We start from the raw sequence: 24,727 nt of genomic DNA on the forward strand, positions 1-24,727 counted from the left end.
TTCTTCTTTCACATGACCATGAATAAACGATCAATATTTTATGATATCTCAAAATAAAAAAGAGTGATTGTATCTGCACCTTCCTTTAGGTGTTTGCCCAACTATTGTGAACATGGTGGTGAATGCTCCCAGTCCTGGAACACCTTCCACTGCAACTGTGCAAACACTGGTTACAGGGGAGCCACTTGCCACAACTGTAAGCTGGACACACGTGCTTGTTCTTGCCTCTTCTCATTTCCTGTTCCGTCTCCCTTTTCACTGCTGTGTGTATATATGTCCATGTATGTGCAACCATGTGTTGGAATGTACAACCCCGAATTTTAGCATCCAGTCAATTTCTAGTTTATTTTCAATCTACACCTCCTTTCATAAAGTAGTCAAGGTAACTTATAGAAATATGTAATATAAAACAGAATAGAAAAGAGTAGGCTAGCTGGCAAAGGGAAAATATGTATAGAAAACAAAGTAGCTAAGGATGAACATAAGTACAATACAGAACAGGTGATCCTTAGATTCTATTGATAAATCACCTTTGATGAGGATGATGAGGATAAGGATGTTGGATAATGGTATTAATCATAATAGTTAATTTCATCGCATAATTTCTAAATGCCAGGTACGGGTATAGTGTTTTATATGTCCCAACTTGTTTAATTCTGATGACCACCTCAACCCTGCCAGAGTTGAGACTGGAATCCTGGGCTCCCCATCCTGGGGAATCCTAAGGGGGATCTCAGAAGTCCTGTTCAGGGCTGGAGAGTGCATGATCAGGAGAAGCTCTGGGCTCCACCCCTTAAAGCCTCTGCCACTGTGGCCAGTCATTCCTGCGGCATCAACTTGTATATTGGCGTGCCTCATAAGATTGTGAAGAATGTTTGCTGTTGCTAAAGCCACACCTCATGTAACCAGAGGCCAAGTTACTTGACCCAGGTCACCCAGCTAGCAGAGAGACAGTATATTTTAATTTCTTATATCCTCCATCATCCCCATTGTAGTACTAACTCCAACAGAAAACTAATTGAATGTGTTTTAATTGACTCTTTATTTTTAATTTTTATCAATGACTGAATCTAAATAGAAACAGAAACAGCTCTGAGGAAAAAAAATGGGATAATAAGTAAATAAGTATTTTCATCTGTGGCCCACAATTTGATCTAATCATTGAGTTAATTTATTAGGTTCTTGAGCAGGTAGTCTAAATGGAGCTGAGGGTTTTTTGCCAGTAACCATTCTGAGAAATGGGGCCAGGATGACAAACCTGGTTATAGTGAAGCCATCACTATTTTTATCATGAGTAGAGGAGGGGGCAGGGATGGATCTTTTAAAAGATTGTATTAGAAAATAATGTGTTAAACAGTCATGTTATAAAAAGTCAAGCAATATATGTAAAGCAAAAACTACTCCCGAAACCCTCCTCTAATCACGTGTCCTGTCTAATACCAGCCCTCACTCCAAAGTTGTGTGTCGATCCTGCCAACATCTTTCAAGGAATTTATGAACATTTGCATGTGCATATAGAAATGAATAAATTAACTATTTTTACGTGCCCACTTCACTGCACAATATACAAATGTGACTGGAAAGCAATCCAGGCTTATATTTCCATCTATGTAATATATAATAGCAACAGAATAAAGCCATCAGATTGTGGAAGAGTGGAGAAGCAAACTTGTATGATTATCTGAAATTTTTGTAACACTGAGCAAATTAGTTACATTATTTCATATTGTCTAAAAACTCATTAATATAATTTTCAAAAATTTAGAATAGATCAGGGAAGGACATTCAGGGGATGATTGATTTCTTATTTCATAGAATAAAAAGCTTGATGGAAATTATCAGTACATTTGGCCGAGTGTTCAGTGAGAGATGCACATCACGTACAGGTGTTAATATCAAATGTTGTACATGGCAAATATATAATTGTATAATGAAAAACACCCTATGGATCAAAATGCATTGATACCACTTGGGGTATATTTCGTACAAATGTTTCTTCTACTTTGAATTTTAATTATCTTGAATTCTCATTACAGAGCATTAGAGAAAGTTTCTTTTGTAAATTAATTTTAAAATTATTGATAAAGAGCTTTGTAAATCATATTCGTTTTATGAAAAAATGATTTTTATCTATAGATAATTTTATGTGGGAAAGGAGAATAGTTACAACATTATTTGAAAGTTTTCTATTGCATAATTATTGGATAACAACAGATTATTTAAGGAGATTGTATATGGTGCTTCAGGTGTTATTAGAAGGTGATACTAGAATTAGAAATTCCAAAATGACTGTCAAAAGATCCATTTGGATGGATGTCCAAAATGCATGTCACATTATACTTGTAAATGTCTTAACATTAAAACACTTGTTGGGGCCGGCCCGGTGGCGCAAGCGGTTAAGTGCGCGCGTTCCGATGCAGTGGCCCGGGGTTTGCTGGTTCGGATCCCGGGTGTGCACCTACGCACTGCCTGGCAAGCCATGCTGTGGGCGTCCCATATAAAGTGGAGGAAGATGGGCATGGATGTTAGCCCAGGGCCAGTCTTGCGCAGCAAAAAAAAAGAGGAGGATTGGTAGATGTTAGCTCAGGACAGATATTCCTCATACATACACAAAAAAACACCTGTCTTCTCTTTTGTTTTTGTACCTAATGTAAAAATAAACTAAATTTTCACTGTGACTAGGTAATGTCATATTCCTTTAGTGATAAAATGAAATGTCGTAAAATACAACCTCATTCTTCTTTTTTTTCTATCTAACCTACTTTTGTCCATATTAGTTTTTTAAAAAAAGAATGTTTTGTTTTATAGTATGTTTTATCTTTCTCCTGGTCAGTAATGTACACATTAAATTTCAAGACTTGGAGTATTTTATGTATAAATTAAAATTTAAGAGATTCATTTTATACTATACCATTTATGATGAACCATTTTTTTTTTTACAGCTATCTATGAGCAGTCATGTGAAGCCTATAAGCATAGAGGAAATACTTCAGGGTTTTACTATATAGATTCAGATGGAAGTGGTCCCCTAGAACCCTTTCTTCTATATTGCAATATGACTGGTGAGTTAATCAACTTTCATTTAATAGTTTCATTTGCATGAATGCTTTAAACACACCAAATTAAAATGAAACAATTAGAAAGTTGACCTAATTTGCAACTTGATTAAAATATATATTGTTCAGTAGAAAAATTTAACGTAAATCTTTTAAAGTAATTTAATGGTAACAATTTAAAATGTTGTCGTTATTTTCTGTGCATCTGGTATCTGTGTAGAATTTCTAATAACTGTATCTTATTAAGTCCCAAAACAAAAAGGATAGACTTAATTTCTCTGAGGTGATTGATATATGTGAAAGCTTTGAAAAATATTTGCTTTTTAAATGTATATAAACATGCAGTTTGTTCTTGAATTCTTTACCTACATATATTTAAATAGGAATTAATAGTCATGGAAAATGTGTTTGATTACATTAAACATCCATTCATGACACAAGAGAAAATGAAAACTCAATAAATTACCAATAGAAGGAAATTTCTTTAATTTGTTAGAGTACCCACAAAAAAACCTACAACATATATCACAGTTTATGGTGAAATATTGAAAGCTTTACCCCTGTTACTAGCATTAACACAAGAATGCCTCCTGTTACCACTCTGTTCATCATCGTATTGGAGGTCTTAGCCAATGCAATAAAGCAAGAGAAAGAAATGAAAAATATACATACTGGAAAGGAAGAATTAAGAGTCTCATTATTTGTAGATGACCAGGTTATGTATTGAGAATATTCTAAACAATCTACAGATACACTACTAAAGTTTAGGATGATAACTGGATATCAAGTTAATATAAACATTAATTTTATTTCTGTATACTAGCAATAAGCAATTAGAAAATGAAATTTTAGCAGATGGTATTTTCAATAGCATCAAAAATCTCAAATACATGGTAATAAATCTAATGAAAGATGTGCCAAGCTTCTACACAGATGAGTATAAAATGCTCTCGAGATAAATTAAAATCCTAAATAAATGGAGAAATATAAAATTTTCATTGATTAGAAAACTCAATATGGTATAAATGTCAATTCTTCCCAACTAGGTATTAATTCAGTGCAAACCTAAATTAAAGTTTCCAGCAGGGTGTTTGTTGGTACAATTGTTTTGGTGAAAACTGGCAAGACCATTCTAAAATTTATCAGCTTATTTGAAGGGACAAGAAGAACCAAATCATTCTTCAAAAATAAAGTTGAAGGACTCTACCATATATGAAGACATTATACTGATAGGCTAATGAAACAGTTCGTGATTGGCACAAGGATAGACAAATAGACCAAAGAAACAAAATAGAGAATCAATATACAGACTCACTTATATATAGATAGTTGACTTATTGCCAAGGTGGCATTGATGTAAGTGAAGGAATGATGGTCTTTTTAACCAGTAGTGCTGGGGGAAATTGTATATAAATTTTGTAAAAAGGAATCTTGATCCCTTCATCATGAAACATGAAGAAATGAATTCTAGATGAACTGTGCTGTCCAATATAATAGCCACTAGCAGCAAATGCCTACTTAGATTCAAATTTCATTGAAATTAATTAATAAAAACTAAATGAATTGAAATAAATTTTACAAATTTAAATTAAATTCATTCTTTAAAATAAGATTGGATTAAATGTCAGTTCCTCCATCTCACTGGTCACATTTTAACTGCTCAATAGCTACTTATTCCATCATTGCAGAAAGTTTACATTGGACAATGCTGTGTCAGGAAGTCAAAGTTTTATGGAGCAAAACAAACAGAAGAGGGAAATATTAAAGGGAAGCAGGAGGTGTTGCAGAGGAGGATTCACTGCTTAAAATCAGGTAGTGAACATCTGGGGAAAGAACCTTCCAGGCAGAGGAAATAGCAAGTGCTAAGTCCTGAGAGAGGTGATCTTACCAGGTGTGTTCAGAAAACAGCAACAAATCCAGTGTGGCTGGAGGATGGCTAGTAATCGGGGAGTAGTAGGGGTTCAGGAGAGAGTCAGGTGGGGCGGGGACAGGAGGGGAAGAGTCATGAGGTCCTTACAACAATGTTGTAAGGTCTCTGGTTTTTACTCTCTGAATGATATGAGAAGACATTGGAGAGTTTTAAGCAATGGTGGATGCAATCTGACTTCCTTTAAGAAGATCATGGTTGCTCTTGTGTTGGGAAATGCCTATCTAGGAGGAGGGAGAGACCTATTAAGAGACCATATATATAAGATATATATCTATATGTGTATATATGTATATCTATAATAAGAGTTAGGAAACCTGTTTGGAGACCAGTTCAAGTAGTGGGAGAATCCAGGCAAGAGCTGATGATGGGGGCTTGCCCTGGATAATAGCAATGTAGATGGGGGAAGGAGGGAGGTTTTCTCATTGTATACACATGAGGTGTGAGAAAACAAAAAGAACCAAAAATAACACTGCATTTTTGGCTTAGGCAACTGGCGTGGTTGAGTTGCCATTATTTGAGACGTGGTCTAGGAAGGGTTTGAGGGGAAAGATCAGGAGCTCAATTTTACACATTTTAAGATGTCTGCTACACCTTTAAACGGGATACTGAGAAGGCAGTTGAATATGGGAGGAAAAGTTCCTTTTTATTAATCTGTAATTCTAAAAACTGCAGGATGTTGGTAAAACCTTGGCAACAAATATTTGGGAAATTACTATAGAATGTGTCTTTAGAGATTTTTCATATAACACAACCAGGTAGCTTCTCTGCGCTCTCACAACCATTGTGGACACATTGTGAATCTTGTCTGTTCTGGCTGCTATAGCAAAATATCGCAGACTGGGTAGCTTTTAAACAGCAGAAATTTATTTCTCACAGTTTTAGAAACTGGGAAGTCCAAGATCATGGTGCCGGCATAGTCAAGTGAGGGCCCTTTTCCGGGTTGCAGACTTCTTGTATCCTCACGTGTTAGAAGGGGCTCTGTGGGGTCTCTTTTATAAGAGCACTAATCATATTCATGAGGACTCCACCCTCATAACCTAATCACCTCCCAAAGGTCCCACCTATAATACCATCACTTTTGGAGGTTAGGTGATTCAACATATGAATTTAGGGGTGGACACAAACATTCAGAACATAGCACTGCTCCATAAACCAAAGCAACCTAAGAGAGCTGATGATTCCCACGTTTGTCCCCTCAATGAAGTTCCTCAGTCTGCACAGTACAGACTCCCAGGAGGTTCTGACTCAGCGCTTGAGGTGGGACAATAGAACCAATATTTGAAAAAATCTTCCCAATTGATTCTCATGGGTACTCATGTTTGGGAATTGCTGTTTTAGACCTGTGGTTCTCAAACTTGACAGAACAGCCTGCTCTATTATGTCAGAATTAAACATAAGTGTGAAAAGACTTCACAGAGAGGAGAGTAAAACTTTGCAAGTGACAGATATGAATTCAAATGTCAAATAACTTTTGATCTTTCCTGTTTGTATCGCTTGGGTTGTGGGTGAGATTTAACAATCTGTCACTGCATTCCTGTGAATCCTACGTTCCTGCAAATGCATCTTGAACTGTTCACATGCATGTGCTTTATAAAGTGTTGATTCTGTAAATCAGATACGTCTAAGTTGATAAAAATCTCTAATCTTTTTTATTTTTTTTATTTTTTATTTTTTTTTAAATTTTTTGTTTATTGTAGTAACATTGGTTTATAACATTGTAAAAATTTCAGGTGTACATCATTGTACTTCTATTTCTGCATAGATTACATCATGTTCACCACCCAAATACTAATTACAACCCATCACCACACATATGTACCGAATTATCCCTTTCACCCTCCTCCCTCCCCCCTTCCCCTCTGGTAACCACCAATCCAATCTCTGTCCCTATGTGTTTGTTTATTGTTGTTATTATCTACTACTTAATGAAGGAAATCATACGGTATTTGACCTTCTCCCTCTGACTTATTTCACTTTGCATTATACCCTCAATGTCCATCCACGTTGTCACAAATGGCTGGATTTCATCGTTTCTTATGGCTGAGTAGTATTCCATTGTGTATATATACCACATCTTCTTTATCCATTCGTCCCTTGATGGGCACTTAGGTTGCTTCCAAGTCTTGGCTATTGTGAATAACGCTGCAATGAACACAGGGGTGCACGTACCTTTGCAAATTGGTGTTTTCAAGTTTTTTGGATAAATACCCAACAGTGGAATAGCTGGATCATATGGTAGTTCTATCGTTGATTTTTTGAGGAATCTCCATACTGTTTTCCATAGTGGCTGCACCAGTTTGCACTCCCACCAGCAGTGTATGAGAGTTCCCTTCTCTCCACATCCTCTCCAATGCATGTTGTTTCCTGTCTTGTTAATTATAGCCATCCTGACGGGCGTGAGGTGATATCTCATTGTAGTTTTGATTTGCATTTCCCTGATAGTTAGTGATTTTGAACATCTTTTCATGTGTCTGTTGGCCATCTGTATATCTTCTTTGGAGAAATGTCTGTTCAGGTCTTTTGCCCATTTTTTAATTGGGTTGTTAGTTTTGTTGTTGTTGAGATGCATGAGTTCTTTATATATTTTGGAGATTAAGCCCTTATCAGATGTATGGTTTGCAAATATCTTCTCCCAATTGTTAGGTTGTCTTTTCGTTTTGTTGATGGTTTCCTTTGCTGTGCAGAAGCTTTTTAGTTTGATGTAGTCCCATTTGTTTATTTTTTCTATTGTTTCTCTTGCCCGGTCAGATGTGGTGTTTGAAAAAATGTTGCTAAGACCGATGTCGAAGAGCGTACTGCCTATGTTTTCTTCTAGAAGTTTCATAGTTTCAGGTCTTACATTCAAGTCTTTAATCCATTTGGAGTTAATTTTTGTGTATGGTGTAAGGTAAGGGTCTACTTTCATTTTTTTGCATGTGGCTATCCAGTTTTCCCAACACCATTTGTTGAAGAGACTTTCTTTTCCCCATTGTATGTTCTTGGCTCTTTTGTCAAAGATTAGCTGTCCATAGATGTGTGGGTTTATTTCTGGGCTTTCGATTCTATTCCATTGATCTGTGTGTCTGTTTTTGTGCCAGTACCATGCTGTTTTGGTTACTATAGCTATATGAAAAGCTATATGCCAACCAATTCGACAATCTGGAAGAAATGGATAAATTCTTAGAATCATACAACCTTCCAAAACTGGATCAAGAAGAAGTAGAGAATTTGAATAGACCAATGACCAGTAAGGAGATCGAAACAGTAATCAAAAACCTCCCCAAAAATAAAAGTCCAGGACCAGACGGCTTCCCTGGTGAATTCTACCAAACATTCAAAGAAGACTTAATACCTATCCTTCTCAAACTCTTCCAAAAAATTGAGGAGGGGGGGAAGCTCCCTAACTCATTCTACGAAGCTGACATTACCCTGATACCAAAACCAGACAAGGACAACACACAAAAAAAAGAAAATTACAGGCCAATATCACTGATGAACATCGATGCGAAAATCCTCAACAAAATACTAGCAAATCGCATACAACAATACGTTAAAAAGATTATACACCATGATCAAGTGGGATTTATTCCAGGGATGCAGGAATGGTTTAACATTCGCAAATCAATCAACGTAATACACCACATTAATAAAATGAAGAACAAAAAATCACATGATCATCTCAATAGATGCAGAGAAAGCATTTGACAAGATACAGCATCCATTTATGATAAAAACTCTGAATAAAATGGGTATAGAAGGAAAGTACCTCAACATAATAAAGACCATATATGAGAAACCCACAGCTAATACCATCCTCAATGGTGAAAAACTGAAAGCTATCCCTCTAAGAACAGGAACCAGACAAGGATGCCCACTGTCACCACTCTTATTTAACATAGTATTCTGGTAGTCCTAGCCAGAGCAATCAGGCAAGAGAAAGAAATAAAAGGGATCCAAATTGGAAAGGAAGAAGTGAAACTGTCACTATTTGCAGATGACATGATTTTATATATAGAAAACCCTAAAGAATCCACCAGAAAACTTTTAGAAGTAATAAACGAATATGGTAAAGTTGCAGGATACAAAATCAACATACAAAAATCAGTTGCATTTCTATACACTAACAACGAAGTAGCAGAAAGAGAAATTAAGAATACAATCCCATTTACAATTGCAACAAAAAGAATAAAATACCTAGGAATAAACTTAACCAAAGAGGTGAAAGATCTGTACACCGAAAACTATAAAACATTTCTGAAAGAAATTGAAGAAGACACAAAGAAATGGAACGATATTCCGTGCTCTTGGATTGGAAGAATTAACATAGTTAAGATGTCCATACTTCCTAAAGCCATCTATAGATTCAATGCAATCCCTATCAAAGTTCCAACAACATTTTTCACAGAAATAGAACAAAGAATCCTAAAATTTATGTGGAACAACAAAAGACCCCGAATAGCTAAAGGAATCCTGAGAAAAAAGAACAAAGCTGGAGGTATCACACTCCCTGATTTCAAAATATACTACAAAAATCTCTAATCTTTAAAGCTTTAAGAAATACACCACACACACACACACATGCACGCAATTCTTGTTATCTGTGATAGTTATGTTCTGTAAAGTAACCCTGGGCACTGAATTAGTGAATATTGGACTACTGCTCCTAGGGGAAAATACAGTAAGATTAGATTCCTGGGAGCCTCTGGTTACAGTGTTCTCATCAACTGATCAATACGTAACCTTGTTGCACTTGTATTTCAGATTAAAGACACCTTATTTAATAATGTTGATTCATTAACATTGAACTCACAACCAACAGCACTATAACACACTGGAACGATTCTTATCTAACACATATGTTTTCTCATAAGGCGCCTCACAGACTTCTTGTGCTTAGGAACACACGTAGCACGTTGTGCTTCAGCACTACACGTAGAGGTCATTTTAAACAGCAAAGTCACCAAGAAAAACCACAGAAATGCAAAAAACATGACACTAAATAGATCACAAGTAAGGTACTTGCTCACAGCATGAGAGCTGGAACAGAGAGACAGAGTGTTGCCTTGTCCAACTTCAGCTGGATACGTGTGTATTGGGCAACTCAAATTTTTTGCTGCTTTGTACGTGTCTGCAGATGTACGAGAGAGCCTCGAGTATTGATTTTGGGGTTACAAATAAATTTTTGTGAGTAGGCGAATTCACAAATAATGAGGATCTGCAGATAATGAGGATTGATTATATACACATACATACATATATTATGTTTATTATGTATAATAATCCAGTAATTTATAAACCATGCATATTTTTAATTAATGATAAGGAAGTTTTCTGTTTCATTTTCTTGAATGAATTATTTCATTTCTGTTAAATAAACATTTACCTTGTCATATTATATTACTAATTGATGTACCTTATTTTATTCACGTAAGTCTGACAACTCTGAGAGACTTGAAGTAAATATATGTGTGTGTATATATATATGTATATACATATATATGCACACACACGGAGAGGTTAAAGGTACTTTAGCAAAATTATCAAAAAGTATTGATGAAAAAGAGGACATTTACAATATTTAAAGCCATTCGAAAAGCAAGCTGTTGAGGGCAGAGACACAGATAATCCAGTTAGGAGACAGCTAAGTGTCTTCAGAAGCTCTGGAATATTGAAATATATTCAAACAAAAGTGGCAGTCCCAGAATGTAACAACCTAGTGAGAAATACATGTTACAGCTTGAAACTTTATTGATCTGGTTTTGCAAATGAGAAAGCCAAGACCTGGGAAGGTTCTGTGAGGCAAACTGAAGAATATCATTAGGGGTAGATCAAGAACTAAATCTTGGTCTCTTTTCTCCCAGCCTGAAAATTTTTCCACTAGAAAAGGCTACGTTCTGTCAATGTCTCATTGATTGCAGCCAATAACATATCCTCTAGTTATACAAATTAGGAGAACAATTATGAAAACAAGACAAAATGCTGAATCGATAACTTGCAAATGTAACTTAAAATCCAGTTACTAGTCTAGAATTTGTTTCAAACAAATGATTCCATATGTATTTAAAGCTGTGACTAAAAAAGACAAAAAAGATCTCTTTTGAATGGACATTTTCCTAAACTATGTTAAAGACTGAAAATCTTTCTAAACAGAGTATTCTAAATATAATTTAAAAATAACGAGTTAGGATAATATGAATCCCAGTGGCTGTCCTTATTGAAATGTACAGGGCTTTTTTTCTTCTACACTAAATCCATTGTTTTCTTTTTCATAATGAAATAGTTTTATGTTCAAGAAGTTTCTCATTATTAAACATTGCATTGTAAGGACAATTGTTTGGGTGGGGAGAAATTGATGAGAGCTAAAACAGTAGCTTTCAAACTTTTGTGAAAATGGTAATTCTATGGCTTAAACTCACCCTTTCCTACTGCACCGCTATGAAGACTCCTAGATTTGGTTTCACTGACTCAGTAAGTTTAGAGATCAAGGCCTGGGTCTCTGCTCTGTTAAACTCCTCATATGATTCTGAGATAGGGCTCCTGAGACCATTCCACGAGAATGCTGGAGTAAAGACTTATACTAACAAAATTATTTTCACGTCAGGCATTTCAATAATAAAGGCCTTCTTCATAGCTATGAGAGTTAATAACTAACTGTCATTGTTCAAATGCAGCTTGTTGACATCATTTTGCTCCAGGATGCTTGCTGTTCTGTCATCTCCTGGCTTTCCTTAACACAGCATTTCCTACCTGCTCGCACAGTCTTTATCACATCTATCACCCTCAGCTATTAAGCATGAAGGAACACAAGCTTTGCAACTGTGTTGCTTAAACAGCATGTTTTTTCTTCACACTGTTATCACACTAAAAAATAGCAGTCAGCCTAAGATAAATCAAGTTCTTAATTACTCAGTTGCTTTACATACAATTTATATCATTGGAAATCTTTTCAGGGGGAGACACTGGTGGACCCAAACTGTCTTTCAGTTCTTTTAGTGTGTTTATTAAATCTCATAGATTTTCTGCCTGTTTTGGCTATCTCTTGTTATTCATTTCCCTGTGTCTCCTTACCTTAACAACTCTCTTTGCATTCGATAAAGGATAATTTTCAAAAAAAATAAAATCATGACCCTTACACAAATATAAAAGTAAAAGCTAAAAAAACACATTTTAAAGATTTTGTTTAACACATTATTAATGAAGAAACAGGTCAGATGTTACAACTGGCTCAAAGGAGAATCCAAAGAACAGACGTATCTATAATCTTGAAATGAATGTGCAAATGGAGGCAACGCTGGCTCCTTCCATAGTGGAGGAAGGAAGTCAGTAGAACCTCCACCAGGTGGAATTTGCTTGTCTAGAGACAGGAATTACTTGTTGAAAGGAAACAACACCTTGCTTGCTAAGCAAAAAAAAAAAAAAAAAAAAAAAAATCTGGACGCTTGTGTTAAAGGATACTTTAATGTAAATATGTCTTGGTAGTAAGAGATAGTGAATTTCTCTGGAGAGTTTTAAAGGCTTACCTCACCCGGATGTATTTGCCTATGTTCTAAGAGTGATAAAAACCTAAGGGTTGGCCCCTACTCACCTCAGAAAGGATTTGTTGCATTCCAGAGCCAAAGTTCCTCTCTCACTCTATGGAGGGGAGAAGATGTGCCAGCCATCCTCTGTAAGCTACAAGTCTCATCATTTTGGGGTTCCTCTCTTGTGGCACAACTCCAGCATGTGCAGATCCATCTGGCACTCATTGTATTGGCCATGGGATATTGGAGTGTGGAGGATGGATGCTGCTAAGATTGTCTGTAAGCAAATGGTCCCTGATCCAGAGATCTCCTGTGTCTGTTAGTATGTATCTATATCTACATCTATATGTCTATCTAGATCTAGATCTAGATAAATAGACAAGTGGATACAATTTGTATATGAGGCAAGAGAATTTGTTAACTAGCAAGTAGGATAACATCTCATACCCTTCACAGTTTCAGACTTAGCATTATTTTGCAATTCTATCAGTTATCTACAATTCACAGAGTTGTAAAACAGCTAAAAGGCAATGAAACTTGCAGAGCCACCATAGAATCAGAATCGGATAACCCGGAAGGTTGTGCTGTAGTCTGGACAATGCATTGTCTTTATTTACTCATTTGTTTGTTCCCTCATTTCTTTAATGTCTTCTTCTGCATGTTGCCAAGCCATTGTGCTATGTGCTGGAGACACTATGGTTATGGAATCAGAAACTATCACTCTTCTCATAGAGCTTGTAGACCAGTGGAAAAAACCAATAAAATAAATCACAAAATACTGAATTACAAACTGTGATGAAGTCTGTCTTTTACGGTTGTAATTTCTAAATGGGTATTTGTAGAAACGTCAGATAACACAATCATGTCTGAAAGAAGAGTAAAGAGGCTCTAGGTTAATAGTTTTGAGAGATTCCCTCTGTTAGTAAAGCACGTAAGATCTGGAACACGGCTGCTGGGCATTCATTTCCATGGCTCAGAATTTATTGTGGTGATTCGTTGACTCTGCTTTCCCTTGGAAATCTGGATTGTTTAATCAGTGTGGCATCTGTTTAACTTCACACTGTGTGGTACTTTTTATTAGAAAATGAAATCACTTACAGAAACTATCATAATATTGAAATTTTAGAATTTCCAAAGGAAACCTTTCTGTGAGCTGCCCTTTAATAGTTGTCATGCACTATGGTCTTGGATTTCTTACAACACTTTCAAAGACCTTTAGAATCATGTGTTAATTGTGATCCGGTGGGTGCTAAACCATAGGGACGTCCCTTTCAGTGTGACCCAGAAGGCAAAGAGACAAAGGCTTCAAGCAGGTTGATTGTCCCGCTCTTTTGGCAGCTACTCAGCCAGAGATGAGCTTCCTCATGCATGTCGTTGATTTACCACAAGAAAAGATGAATCGTTTTGCTGAACAGTAAAGGCAGAGTCCAACAGAGGCTAGGCTGACAGATTTGCTGGATTCATAATCTTAAACTTCTAGTAGCCAAGGTTGAGTTGGCTAAAATTATAGGATTTCAGACCTACTATATTGCTTCCTATATTCTGTCACTTTATTTTCCAAATTTGGAAAATGGAGGCTCAGATTTTACCTGACTTTCTTAAGGGCATCGATCCATGCCAGATCTGCAGCTCAGATCTCCTGATGGTCTCTACACTGTACCCCTGTCTGGCCATCTGTAATTAATTTCATTAGGTTATATATCATGTCGTCTTTAAGGAAACTCATTTACTGATAAAGCTCCATGGTGAGCTGAAATGCAAGGCAGAAATACAAATAAGAGCTATTGTTTCAGAGAAAAATAATGATCCACACATGGGAGCCAATAAGGCTGTCAAATTTGCCTCCTGTCTCTTTTATTTAGCAGGCCTATCTATTCAAAATTCTGATGACCAAGAGAGGGGTGGCAATGAAATTTCTTATCTTGTTTTGATTGTTGATCCATGTGAGTGTATTAACTAAAAAGAGGGGAAAAAATTCTACCTACTGTTTTCCTCCAATTTGGAATATTCGTCTGTAATACAGAAGAATTATGTGACTTAACAGCACATATATAGCAGAGTTTTGACAACTTCCAATCTGTTTCCTACCTATTAAATCAGAGGCCTTTTGATTAATCTGTTCTTGTGTCTGCATATATCACAGTAATATAATATGGAGTCTATTGCTGGGAAAGTTGAAGGATAGATACAATATGTCTATCTTCTGTTACAAACATTGTAGTGTTTTCATTTCATCTAAATAATTTTGGTAATCAGTATGATGGAAATGTTTACAGACATTTAGGTGCCAGTAGTGATAGCTCTAGTAAATACTCAAAGATATTTTATTTTTTGTGTTAGTTGAGTTGCTGATGCTGTATCAGATGCATTCCATTCAAAAGAGTAACTTCCTATTGCATTGCAAAGCTGTGTGGGTCACATGATACCAAAATGACTATTTCAAATTTGATTTAAAAAGAAATAGATATATACTCATAATTAAATGTTGTCTGAAGAGAGATACACACAGGCCATAAAAATTGGACTTGCTTTTTGCTGGTAACACAAATGATTTTTAAAAGTAGAAAAGTCATTCTTTACATTATGTCATTTGAACTATTTTACAAATTCGAAGATGAACATTTTTTTCACGTTGTAACACCTCTGATTTCAGGATATATCAACAATATTTCAAAATTATTATAGGCAGCATTTTTTTTTCTTTCTTGAAGGAAAATAAAATGATGCATCTTTAAAACATAGAATATCAGATTTGATGAAATGAAATGAACCACAAATTTTAATAATCAGTTTTCCTAATATTTTTCATCATAAATATTTTCTGGCTAAATTATATGAAAAAGTAAAATAAAATCACTGTAAATGCGTGGCAATTGTATAAATTTCAGGGAAAAGAATCACTTTACCATAATTAAAAAATTTTGAGATCCATTTGTGTTGATTCTGCCTCTCAAAGAGGTTTGATGACTAGAAAAATTTGACTCAGATAAAAGGTGATTTTGATTTTCTTTATTTATTTTAACTTTTGCAGACTAGTGATGGTCTCCTCTCTTTCTTCCCCCATTTCTGCATACAAGAAACTGCGTGGACCATCATACAACACAATGGCTCTGACTTAACAAGAGTCAGAAATACTAATCCAGAGAACCCATACACTGGGTTTTTCAAGTATGTGGCCAGCATGGAGCAACTCCAGGCCACAATTAACCGTGCGGAGCACTGTGAACAGGAGCTTACCTACTACTGCAAGAAGTCTCGGCTTGGAAATAAACCAGGTAAGTAAACTGAGGCATCTGTCACGATGCACACATCGCGTGGTGCACTTTACTTAACCAGCTCCTGTGGATTTTAATTCTGCCAAGGTGGTGGTGTATAGCTGCTGAGGGTGTGTGCTCCCTGTATATTCAGCAAACATATCACAGTCTGGAAGTCACAGAGATGCTATTGCCTGAAGAAAAGAACAAGGTCAATTTACACTGAGGTTTGTTCAAAGCCTTGATGACTGTCGGAATCTCTTCCTGGCCTTAATCGGATAACTATACAGAAAAGGGCTTCGTTCTGATACTTGATGAATGCTGTGTTTATTCCTGATAAAGGGCAAGTGACACATACGATTTGTTTTATCATGAAAAAGAGCTCATAAAAATATGGCTTACTTTTTTGACAAGGCCTATTCTGTGTGACTCTTTTTCATGGATTGTTAACAGTTAGCCTCTGGATGGAGTTGAAAATTAGAATAGGCTGCTAGAAACTGAGTTTAGTCAGTAGCTCAACTAGGAATCAAAAGACCATCTTAACTCTTTCTTTTATTCTACTTTTAGTAACAAGTCTGCTCCTAAATTCTTGTTTGGTTTTGTGTTTTCTTCCTTTAGAACAGCTCATTATGTGAGCATATCTCAGGTCCCACTAGTTCTGCCTTAGTATGGGACTCAATGACCTAATTCTTGAAGTTACTGCAGGAGCTTTCCAACTGGTCTCCCAGCTGCATCTCTCCATATCTTCCAACCATCCAATGTATAATCCAAAATATTAATCTTTATGAAGGAAATTAACCTTTAAGAAACGCTGCTTCTATCGTGACACTTTTCTGTTTAAGAAGCAGCAGTGCCTTCCTAGCTCCTGTCTGTCCAAAACAGACTCTTCTATCTGGACACGAAAACTGCATATTCTGGACCCACCTGCTTATGTAGCCCTCATGCCAACAGACTGCTTTCTAGCAGCAATATTCTAGCAGGTTTATTTTTCTTTGGAAATTAGAGAAGATTCTAAGATATCTGCACAATAAAGCCACTTTGTTAATGCTCACTCCCATTTGTTGTCTTAAGAGAGGTTGGAGTTCCAGATAGAAAGACAAGAATTTTAAAAGGAATGTGTTTCCTATGTGAATATCATATGTCATATGGATCACGCAGAAAAATTTTGAACTCTTGGAGTGACATTTGCATCTTTCATTTCCAGTTAAGCCCTTCTCCTATTTACTCTCCACTCACTTAATACAACCAGATTATTTTCTCCCCCATGCCTGAGTTCTCCCCCTCTCCTCTTCCTTTTCCTCCTCCTTCTTCATCTTTTTTAGAATGTTCTCATTCAGCCTTCTACCCTCCAAACCCTTCCCATCTTGCTGGTCTCCCCTCACATCTTTTCCCATTGGAACCTCAATCCCATCTGTGACTGGCTATCAGATAGCTGTAGTGCAGACAGCGTAGGATTTAGAGGTGGGTGGAGATCCGAGTTCAAGTTCCAGGTCTCTCATTGATTAGGTATAGAACTTGGATAAATGAATCTTTCTCAGTCTTTGCTTTCTCTTCTCTGAAATGGGGCCAATAATACCAACCTCACAGGGCTATGGTGATGATTGGGTGGCGTTAACACATAGAAAGTGGACGACGTGAGCTCCTCTTGTTCCCAGCTCTCTGGTGCATCATGGTTATAGTTAACATACCAGTTTAGTCTGCAACGGATTGTTCCTTGTTGCTAAATATTGATCTTGGAATCTAAAAATAGATAAACAAATATGGAAGCATGTTCTAAGAAAATGAGAACCATACTTGTAGAAGGGTAAATGAATGTGATGTAACAAAATGAACTGAGTTCCTTAACTAGAAAAGAAAGACAAAAGGAAAGATGATCATTAAAGTCACAAATGAGTCAAACTCTAAAAGAAGCAGAACACAAGATACCCAAGGGGGTAGTGAGCGAGCACCGCGCAAAATAAAGGGAACGACATAGAATGTGAAGGAATCTCCACCTTCATGGCCACTGGTGCCCATGCATCTTTTTGTGAAGGCTCCCCAGGTGTTTCAGGCAGGCTTGGGAGCCACTAGTAAACAAAATAGTAAACTCTAAAAGGTTGTAGAACAAGAAATGATGATAATTGTTAAATCCACAGATTTTCTTCAGGTCCATGACCCTAGAATTCATGTAGAATGGATTTGAGGTGGAAAAGAGAGGGAACAATTTGGATTTTGACTTCATAAGAAGAAATATGTGAGGAAGAAAAGGAGGGTGGTGTCAGACAAGTTAAATTTAGTTTCAGATCTTGAAGATATAGCAGTTTCAAGTAATAAAGGCGCCTTAATTGTGGATGAATAAAGTGGAATGTATATGAAAATGTTTTCAGCAAGCTGTGGATCTGAGACTCAGCACATTGGAAGGAAGACCAATGTGAATACTCAAAAGATTTGAGATTTTAACTATGGGAAGTAGAATGTTTTACCATGATCACTGATATTTTATAATTTAAATTTTTTTTAATTTTTAAATTTTAATTTAATTTTATTTTTGGTGAGGAAGATTAGCCCTGAGCTAACATCTGTTGCCAATCCTCCTCTTTTTGCTGAGGAAGATTGTCCCTGGCTAACATCTGTGCCCATCTTCCTCTACTCTATATGTGGGATGCCTGCCATAGCATGGCTTGATAAGCAGTGAGCAGGTCTGTGCCTAGGATCCGAATCTGCGAACCCCGGGCAGCCAAAGTGGAGCATGTGAACTTAACCACTACACCACACTGCCAGCCCCTAATTTTTTTTTTTTCCTTGAGAAAGATTTGCCCTGAGCTAACATTTGTGCCAGTCTTCCTCTATTTTGTGCGTCGGTTGCCGCCACAGCATGGTCACCAACAAGTGGTGTAGGTCCACGCCCAGGAACTGAACCCGGGCCACTGAAGGGGAGTGTGCCGAACTTAACCACTAAGCCATGGGGCTGGCCCCTTCAATTTTTAACTTTAAAAATTTTCTCGGGGCAGGCCTGGTGGCATAGTGGTTAAGTTCGCATGCTCCCCTTCTGCAGCCCGGGGTTCGTAGTTTCGGATCCCCGGGTGCACACCGCTTGTCAAGCCATGCTGTGGCAGTGTCCCATTTAAAGGAGAGGAAGATGGGCACAGATGTTAGCCAAGGGCCAATCTTCCTCAGCAAAAAGAAGAGGATTGACAATGGATGTTAGCTCAGGGCTAATCTTCCTCACACACACACACAAAATTTCTCATGATTTTCTGAATTCTTTCTTGTACTTATTTAAGCTCTTTAGGACACTTAAAAAGGCTTGAAGGTAACCAAAGGTATTTGGTACCTTTAAAACATTCAGTGGTTTCTATTTTATAGGAAAGATAGGAAATTTTAGATGTAAAAATATTATTCAATATTTAGGAATAATGATTTATTTTCTTTTTAATCTATGGGCACATAATATTTTAAGCAGTATGTTGAAACATATCTGTTAAATGTTTCAAGGTGGTTTCACCTTTGGTTGATGAGTTAATCATGCATTTAAAAAAAGATGGAAATTCCTGATATTAATGTATTTATGCATAAAATAAGATTCTCATTTCTCCTTGCTTTTTGGCATGGCCTGGACTGGCATGTATAGTGATGCTGGAAGAAAGATTGTCAGCATTAGTAGAGGTCTGATCTAATAGTTATTATGAGCATTGGCATTTGTAAGTAAGCGAGAAATTAGTGACAGTCCCAGATGTTCAGTAGAGCTGATGGCAACAACTTAAAAGCTTTGAAAGTCAACAGAAAAATGATCAAACACCTTTGAAGAGCTGACTGATTTGATATCACATTCTTCTCATGCCCTGATTCTCAAATGACTGCAATTTTTCCTCTCTACCTATTTTTTATTTCTAAGACAGATTGCCTGCATGCCTCACCTAAATGTTCTGTCTATTCTTTGCTCCAGTTCCTTGGCATCATGTTTAGTCTAACTCTGAGAAGGAGCTGGTAGCTTGACATTCATCATAGAAAGAAATGCATTTGGCCAAGGGAAATGCAGCTCTTGAATGTAGTATTTGCTTCAGGCATAAAGATCTTTCAGTGTTATTTCTGTAGTCTCCAAATAAATAGCCAAGCTATTAAATGGAAGAAAAAAAGACATACTTCCAAATATATCTTAAATTATGACAAGGGAGTGTCATACCATGCCGAATGTTTAGTATACAGCTAATATATTTTTAGCCAATAAATATGTTGAGATAAATCACTGACTTTACATAACATTCCATATGTTTTAATGGACATTTCACAATCTCACATCAGTTTTGTTTCTGAAATGTTAATTACTGTGGTTTATATTTTGATGGCTTCTTGTTTCAAAAATTATTTTTAAAGAAATTGCATATGTGAATTGCTCTCAATACATTTTTTAGTATCATGCCTGAATTAAATAGAAACTGCTGGATTCTTTTCTACTCAAAGAAAAATATATCAATCATTTAAGCTTAAATAATAAAATATTTTTTAAAAAGCTTTCTTATGGAAATGCCATCAATTACAGTGTTTGGAATATCACTATGTTAAGTCAATCTTTCGTTATTCTTTTTAACGATTTTGGAGGAAGGGCGTTGTACTGGGATGGAAGGCAGTGGGGTATAAAGCAGATGTCACATTTCTCACATTTTTCTTTCAGATGGAACCCCGCTGAGCTGGTGGGTTGGAAGAACCAATGAAACACAGACTTATTGGGGAGGGTCTTTGCCTGATCCTCAAAAATGTACTTGTGGACTAGAGGGGAACTGCATTGATTCTCAGTATTACTGTAACTGTGATGCTGACCGGAATGAATGGTGATTTCCATATGATTTCCTTATGCAAAATAGTTTTTTTTAAATGAATCACTCAAAACATGTATAGCTAGGCAAATACTGAACCAGGTTAGTACAGTGAAGAATTTAGATAAAGGTATGTTTTATTTTGATGAAATGTGTTACAATCAATCTGAATCCTAAATGTTGAGAACAATGTCTTTTTATTTGAATTTTTTTGTAATGGACCGTGAATCATGTACATTTTGTTTTTGTAATATGGTGAAATAGAGGCTTCTGTTTCATGTTTCCTCTTCGTTGTTAGTCAATTATCATTCTCTTGAAAATTAAGTGAAATTAAGAATTCTATTATTCTCAAAATATATGTACAGCCACTAACTACTAAAACACATTTCTTCAATAACCTGCCTATAAAATTTTTAAACATGTAAACTCAGAATTTCCCACAATTATTTGAACATGTAGCTCTTTTATTTTCTTAAAGGACAAACCTCATTGCAAAGAACTAACATTCTGTTTATCGTATTTTGAAAAAGGAAATCTATAACATTTAGGGATTTGGAAATTGAGCTTGAAATATTCTTCTAAGTAGAAGAGAAGTCTTATGCCTATGTTTTCCTTTGAAAAATTAAAAAAGATATTTATTACATTTGAGACTAGAGTTGGAATGTACATTGATTTTATTTAGTGGGGAAGTGAAAATATTTTTAAATTTTTATTTGACTATGTAAATTTTCAACATACCATATGTAAATCTTACATCAGTAAGCAACTGGATCTGCACAAAAAAATTATTTTAAAAAATATTAATAGTCAATTTAGATGAAAATATGATTGATTTGGTTACAGAAAGTACATTAATTCTGGTGATAAGTTTGCTGTTAATTGAGCTCACGTTTGGAATTGCATCATATCCCATGTAAGACTATGTTATATCAAAAATAGATTCTTTTAGAATATCCTAGAAGGAGGCATCTATATGGAGTCATAACTATACTTTGTGTTACATGTTTAGTGTGAAGAATGTTGTCTCTCTTACTCAACCTCCGATTTTTCAAAATTCTAGTCCCTTTGGAAGACACTCTTTCTCACTGCCTTCACAAAAAAATGTCTACACAGTAATATTGTATTTTAAAATGTGACTAAAATGTTAATAGCAGTGCTTAACAGAGAAAAAACCTAACCTAATCACCATAACTCTCCAATGCCTCCATAACACATTATTCATCAAAAATAACTTTTAAAAATAAGATTTTGAAACTTCTCATATTAAACTCTGCTTATGGTGAAGTAGCTTGCGTAGAACTAACCTTCCTCAGATAAAATTTATAATCCCAGAAAATATATTTATAAAAACATCCACTTGAAGTAAGTGAAGAACAACCAAATGTAGGCAGAAACTGCCAGGATTGGGAGCCTTTGACCCTTGAAAGAACGGAAAACCCAAGTGGATGAGTTACATGTTTATATGCCTTTTCCCTTGAGGGTACTAACCAGACCACATGACATGGAGTAGCTAGAACTCAAAGAGAATACTAGAATTTTTTTGGCTTGAGGTATCAAAGGACAGAGTTGGGAGCCTAGAGAATGATTGGAAATTGAGCAGGGAAAGGAAGTCCCAGAAAAGAGAAAACCACCTGGGGGAGTCCACTATATCAACTCCCCTCTGATCCTTAGCTGACCCCTGAACTGCACATACACACGGAGATTTCTAGGAACCAAGCAGAGAGCTACAGCTGGGAAACTGAACAAACTATACAGATTTTTCAGAGGCAGCTACTAGAGGAGAGACACAATTTGTGGTTAAAGTCTCACTAATTGAGATGGGCTTTGTAAAACATTCAGCTTTCCATAGAAATGACAGAAGGTCCATATCTTTACAGTAATGATTATGTCCCAGAACTGAGTATGATTGAAAACTAAGAGCAAGACTGACATAGGCCCACCCTAAAGAAGTGTAAAACCAAGCCTCCACAATTTATTGTGATAAGGTTATAATTTAACTGCCTGTGAAAGCAAAAACAAAGTCTTCAGAGAATGATAACAGAATCTAGAGTCTCTGCGATGTGTCACCTATAATATTCAGAACATTATAACCATTATTACATATACCAAAAAAAAAGTGAACTCTGATCCAAAGTCAAGAAAATAAAGGTAGTTATTAGAAATAGACCCTGGGACACTGATGTTTGATTAGTAGGCAAAAACTTTGAAGCAACGCTTATAAACATGGCTAAAGACACATGAAAAGATGTTCAACATCATTAACTATCAGGGAAATGCAAATCAAAACTACAATGAGATATCACCTCATGCCCGTCAGAATGGCTATAATTAACAAGACAGGAAACAACATGTGTTGGAGAGGATGTGGAGAGAAGGGAACTCTCATACACTGCTGGTGGGAGTGCAAACTGGTGCAGCCACTATGGAAAACAGCATGGAGATTCCTCAAAATTTTCGGGATAGAACTACCATATGATCCAGCTATTCCACTGCTGGGTATTTATCCAAAGAACTTGAAAACACCAATGCGTAAAGATACATGCACCCCTGTGTTCATTGCAGCATTATTCACAATAGCCAAGACTTGGAAGCAACCTAAGTGCCCATCAAGGGACGAATGGATAAAGAAGAAGTGGTGTATATACACAATGGAATACTACTCAGCCATAAGAAACAATGAAATCCAGCCATTTGTGACAACATGGATGGACATTGAGGGTAGTATGCAAAGAGAAATAAGTCAGAGGGAGAAGGTCAAATACCGTATGATCTCCCTCATTAAGTAGTAGATAATAACAACAACAAACAAACACATAGAGACAGAGATTGGATTGGTGGTTACCAGAGGGGAAGGGGGGAGGGATGAGGATGAAAGGGGTAATTAAGCACATGTGTGTGGTGATGGGTTGTAATTAGTATTTGGGTGGTGAACATGATGTAATCTATGCAGAAATAGAAGTATAGTGATGTACACCTGAAATTTATACAATGTTGTAAACCAATGTTACTGCAATAAAAAAAAAAAAAGAAAAAGAAATCCATTACTAGTTTGAATTTGTATGCATTACCCCACTTAAGACCTTAAGAACTTAATTATAAAATAAATTTTTGGTTGCTAAAAAAAAAATAAATAAATAAAAAATTAACATGCCTAAAGACTTAAAATTAAAAATAATCACAACAAATGAACAGAGGTTATTCTAAGCAGATAAACGAGAACTACATTAAAGAAGCAAATGTAAATTTTAGAATGAGAGAGTACAACATCTGAAGTGAAAAATTCACTGGATGGACTTGAACTCATATAGGAGATAGCAGAAGAAATCTCCAATGAACCTGAAGATGGCTTAATAGAAATCATTCAATGTGAAGAAAGAAGAAGCAGAAAAAAAGATTGGAAGAAAAATTAACAGAACCTTTGTGGATTGTGGGAAAATATCAGTGATTTAACAGGCAAGAAATTGGAGTCTCCAAGGACAGGAAATAAAATGAGGCAAAAAAATATTTGATGAAACAATGGGTGAAAATTTATCAAATTTGTTTAGTAAATGTCTGTGATAACAAGTCTCCAAGATGGCCCCTGATGATCCACACTGCCTGTTATTTACACCATTGTGCAATTTCCTCCCCTTGAGTGTTGCCTGGACCTTGTGACTTGCTTCTAATGAATAGAATATGGTAAAGATGATGAGCTATCACTTCTAAGATTAGGTTACAAAAGATTGTGACTTCTGACTTGCTTGCAACTCTCTCTCTGACTCTTGTAGCTTTCTTGTTTTGATAAAGCAAACTGCCATGTTTTGCTTTCCAAACCGCCTGGAAAGAAGTCCATGTGGCAAGAAATTGCGGGTGACCTTCATCCAGCAGCCAGTGAATAACTGAGGCCCTCAGTCCAACAACCAACAAAGAACAGAATACTGCCAACAACCACATGAGTGAGCTTGGAAGTGGATCCTTCCCCAGTCAAGCACTGAGATGAGTGCAGTCCTTGCCAAATTTTGATTGTAGCCTTGAGAGAGACCCTAAGCCAGAGGATCCCATTAAGCTATGCCCAGATTCCTGACACATGGAAACTGTAGATCATAAATGTTTTAAGTCACTAAGTTTTGGGATAATAACTAACATAACGTCAATGTGCAGATTCCAGAAACTCAGAGGATCTCATGCAGAATAAAAACAGAGAAAAGCATATCTT

The 24,727-nt window shown here is 36.3% G+C and overlaps 1 protein-coding gene across 1 annotated transcript in view; it reads left to right on the plus strand.

Moving 5' to 3' along the window:
* Window positions 1-24,727, plus strand: part of CNTNAP4 (contactin associated protein family member 4) — a 261,402-nt gene that overhangs the window by 163,086 nt on the left and 73,589 nt on the right. The window contains exons 11-14 of the mRNA XM_058528320.1: window positions 90-196; window positions 2,943-3,062; window positions 15,563-15,760; window positions 20,391-20,547. Of these exons, the coding sequence (XP_058384303.1) occupies window positions 90-196; window positions 2,943-3,062; window positions 15,563-15,760; window positions 20,391-20,547 (582 nt within the window). The remainder of the gene's footprint in view (window positions 1-89; window positions 197-2,942; window positions 3,063-15,562; window positions 15,761-20,390; window positions 20,548-24,727) is intronic.

The sequence above is a fragment of the Diceros bicornis genome, chromosome 32 (genome assembly GCF_020826845.1).
Source record: "Diceros bicornis minor isolate mBicDic1 chromosome 32, mDicBic1.mat.cur, whole genome shotgun sequence".
Lineage (NCBI taxonomy): Eukaryota > Metazoa > Chordata > Mammalia > Perissodactyla > Rhinocerotidae > Diceros > Diceros bicornis.